At 33.6% G+C, this 2,363-nt stretch overlaps 1 protein-coding gene across 1 annotated transcript in view; it reads left to right on the top strand.

The window, feature by feature from the left end:
* Nucleotides 1-1,484, top strand: part of LOC106878049 (protein DD3-3) — a 20,417-nt gene extending 18,933 nt beyond the window's left edge. The window contains exon 13 of the mRNA XM_089344130.1: nucleotides 214-1,484. Coding sequence (XP_089200256.1) covers nucleotides 214-233 — 20 coding nt within the window. The 3' untranslated portion in view covers nucleotides 234-1,484. The remainder of the gene's footprint in view (nucleotides 1-213) is intronic.
* The last annotated feature ends 879 nt before the right edge of the window (nucleotides 1,485-2,363 follow it).

Here is a 2,363-nt window from a genome sequence, read left to right as displayed (position 1 = left end):
TATATAGTATATATATGTATATATACATATATATATATATACATGTATGTATGTGTGTATATATATATATATAAACATGTGTCTATATATATATATGTATATGATGAGCTTCCATACACTTTTCATCTATTTACCAAATCCACTTGCAAGACAGTGATTGATCCCTGGGCTACAACAGAAGGTTTTTTTGTTTTTTTTTCTGTTTTCCCCAAGGTGTCAAGCATTGGGACTGAAACCTGAAGCCATAGGTTCACGAAGCAACCTTCCTGATGCCACACACACACACACACATGTGGGCTTCATGTGTACATGTTGAATAACTTCTCATCTCTTTCTGTTTCAGGTGTCTGAAAGCGTCGCAATGCCCGAACACTCTTGTACAAGACAGTTTGGAGAAGAAGACTGAAATGGACGATTTACTGAACAAAGCACCAGCTTCCTATCCGGGTGTGCTACTCCGTATAAAGAAAGGGGTTTATAACTACATGTGCACCCGTAACAACCAGTTCACAAACAGGGCCCAAAAGGGTGTAATTATGGTGAAATAAATGAAAAACCTGAATCTTTTTATATGTGAAGAAGATCCCTTTTTTATATTATAATCAGAGGTGAACCCAAAACAACTACTAATATTTACAAGGGTCAAAAGATCTTTTATTTATAACCCTTTATTTACTGGATATTAGAAGTGTATCCTCATAAAGAAATTTACTAACAGGGGCCAGAAGGCCTTTCCTTTATAACCCTGATTGTTTTTGTATTTTTGAAGTATGCCCTAAACAAGAAATGTATTAACAAGGGGTAAATGGGCTTTCCTTTACAACCCCTAATTTTCTGTGTGTTAGAAGTGTGCCCTAAACAAGAAATGTATTAACAAGGGGTAAAATGGGCTTTCCTTTACAACCCCTAATTTTCTGTGTGTTAGAAGTGTGCCCTAAACAAGAAATGTATTAACAAGGGGGTAAATGGGCTTTCCTTTATAACCCCTAATTTTCTGTATGTTAGAAGTGTGCCCTAAACAAGAAATGTATTAACAAGGGGTAAATGGCTTTCCTTTATAGCCCCTATGTTAGAAGTGTGCCCTAAACAAGAAATGTATTAACAGGGGCCAAAAAAACTTTCCTTTATAACACCTAATTTTCTGCATATTAGAAGTGTACCCTTAACAAGAAGTTGACTAACAGGGGCCTAACGGGGTTTCTTCTATAACCCCTGATTTTTCCCGAACATCAGAAGTGTATGCTAAACATGAAATTTATCAACAGGGCCCTAGTAGTGTTCGCTTTTGTAACCCCTAATTTTTCTGCACAGATGATGTGTGCCCAAAGTAATAAAATTTACTAACACAAGAACCCAAATAGAGTTCCTTTAAAACTCCTTATTTTTATGTTTGGACAAGGAGGTTCGCAAAATTGTCTTAGCAGGGTTTCATTTATTTTGAAATAAAGAATTGATCCCTATTTTAAGGGCTCTTGTTAAATCTTTTTTCTTTTACTGTTGTCATTTTCTTTTTTGAAATATAACAATTAAAAAAATTTTTTTTTTTTTTAATATTCTATATCTGACTTGCTTCAGTCATTGGATGGCGGCCAAGCTGGAGCGCTGCCTTAATGGCTTTTAGCTGCACAATCGACTCCAGGGTTTAAGATTATTTTTCAAAGTCTGCTAACATGTTCCATTGGCCTTTTTTTTTTGTTAAACTACTAAGTTATGGAGATGTAAACAAACCAACACCCGGTTTGCTGAGAGATGGTCCTGGGTAGGGCAAGCCCAAGCACAACTACACATGGTATACACACACACACATACTTACATACATACATCATGCATACATACATACGGACATATGTACATACATACAAACATATATATATATGTGTATATATATATATATATATATATATATATATATATATATATATGTATTTGTGTGTGGGTGGTGTGTTTGTCCTCCTGACATCGTTTGACACCGATGTTAGTGTGTTTATGTCCCTGTGACGTAGCGCTTCGGCAAAAGAGGCCGATAGAATAAGTACCAGGCTTACAAAGAATAAGTCCGGCGGTCCATTTGTTCGACTAAGGGCGATGCTCCAGCATGGAACAAATAAAAGAATATATATGTATATATATATGTATATATATATATATATATATATATATATATATATATATACACACATATATATATTTATATATGTATATATATATATTTATATATGTATATATATATTTATATATGTATATATATATTTATATATGTATGTATATATATATATATATATATATTATATATACATATATTCTTTTATTTGTTTCATGCTGGTGGAGCATCGCCTTTAGACGAACAAATGAACAAATCTCAC

The sequence above is a fragment of the Octopus bimaculoides genome, chromosome 28 (genome assembly GCF_046866305.1).
Source record: "Octopus bimaculoides isolate indiv1 chromosome 28, ASM4686630v1, whole genome shotgun sequence".
NCBI classification, from domain to species: domain Eukaryota; kingdom Metazoa; phylum Mollusca; class Cephalopoda; order Octopoda; family Octopodidae; genus Octopus; species Octopus bimaculoides.
This window is presented reverse-complemented; position numbering and strand designations above follow the sequence as displayed.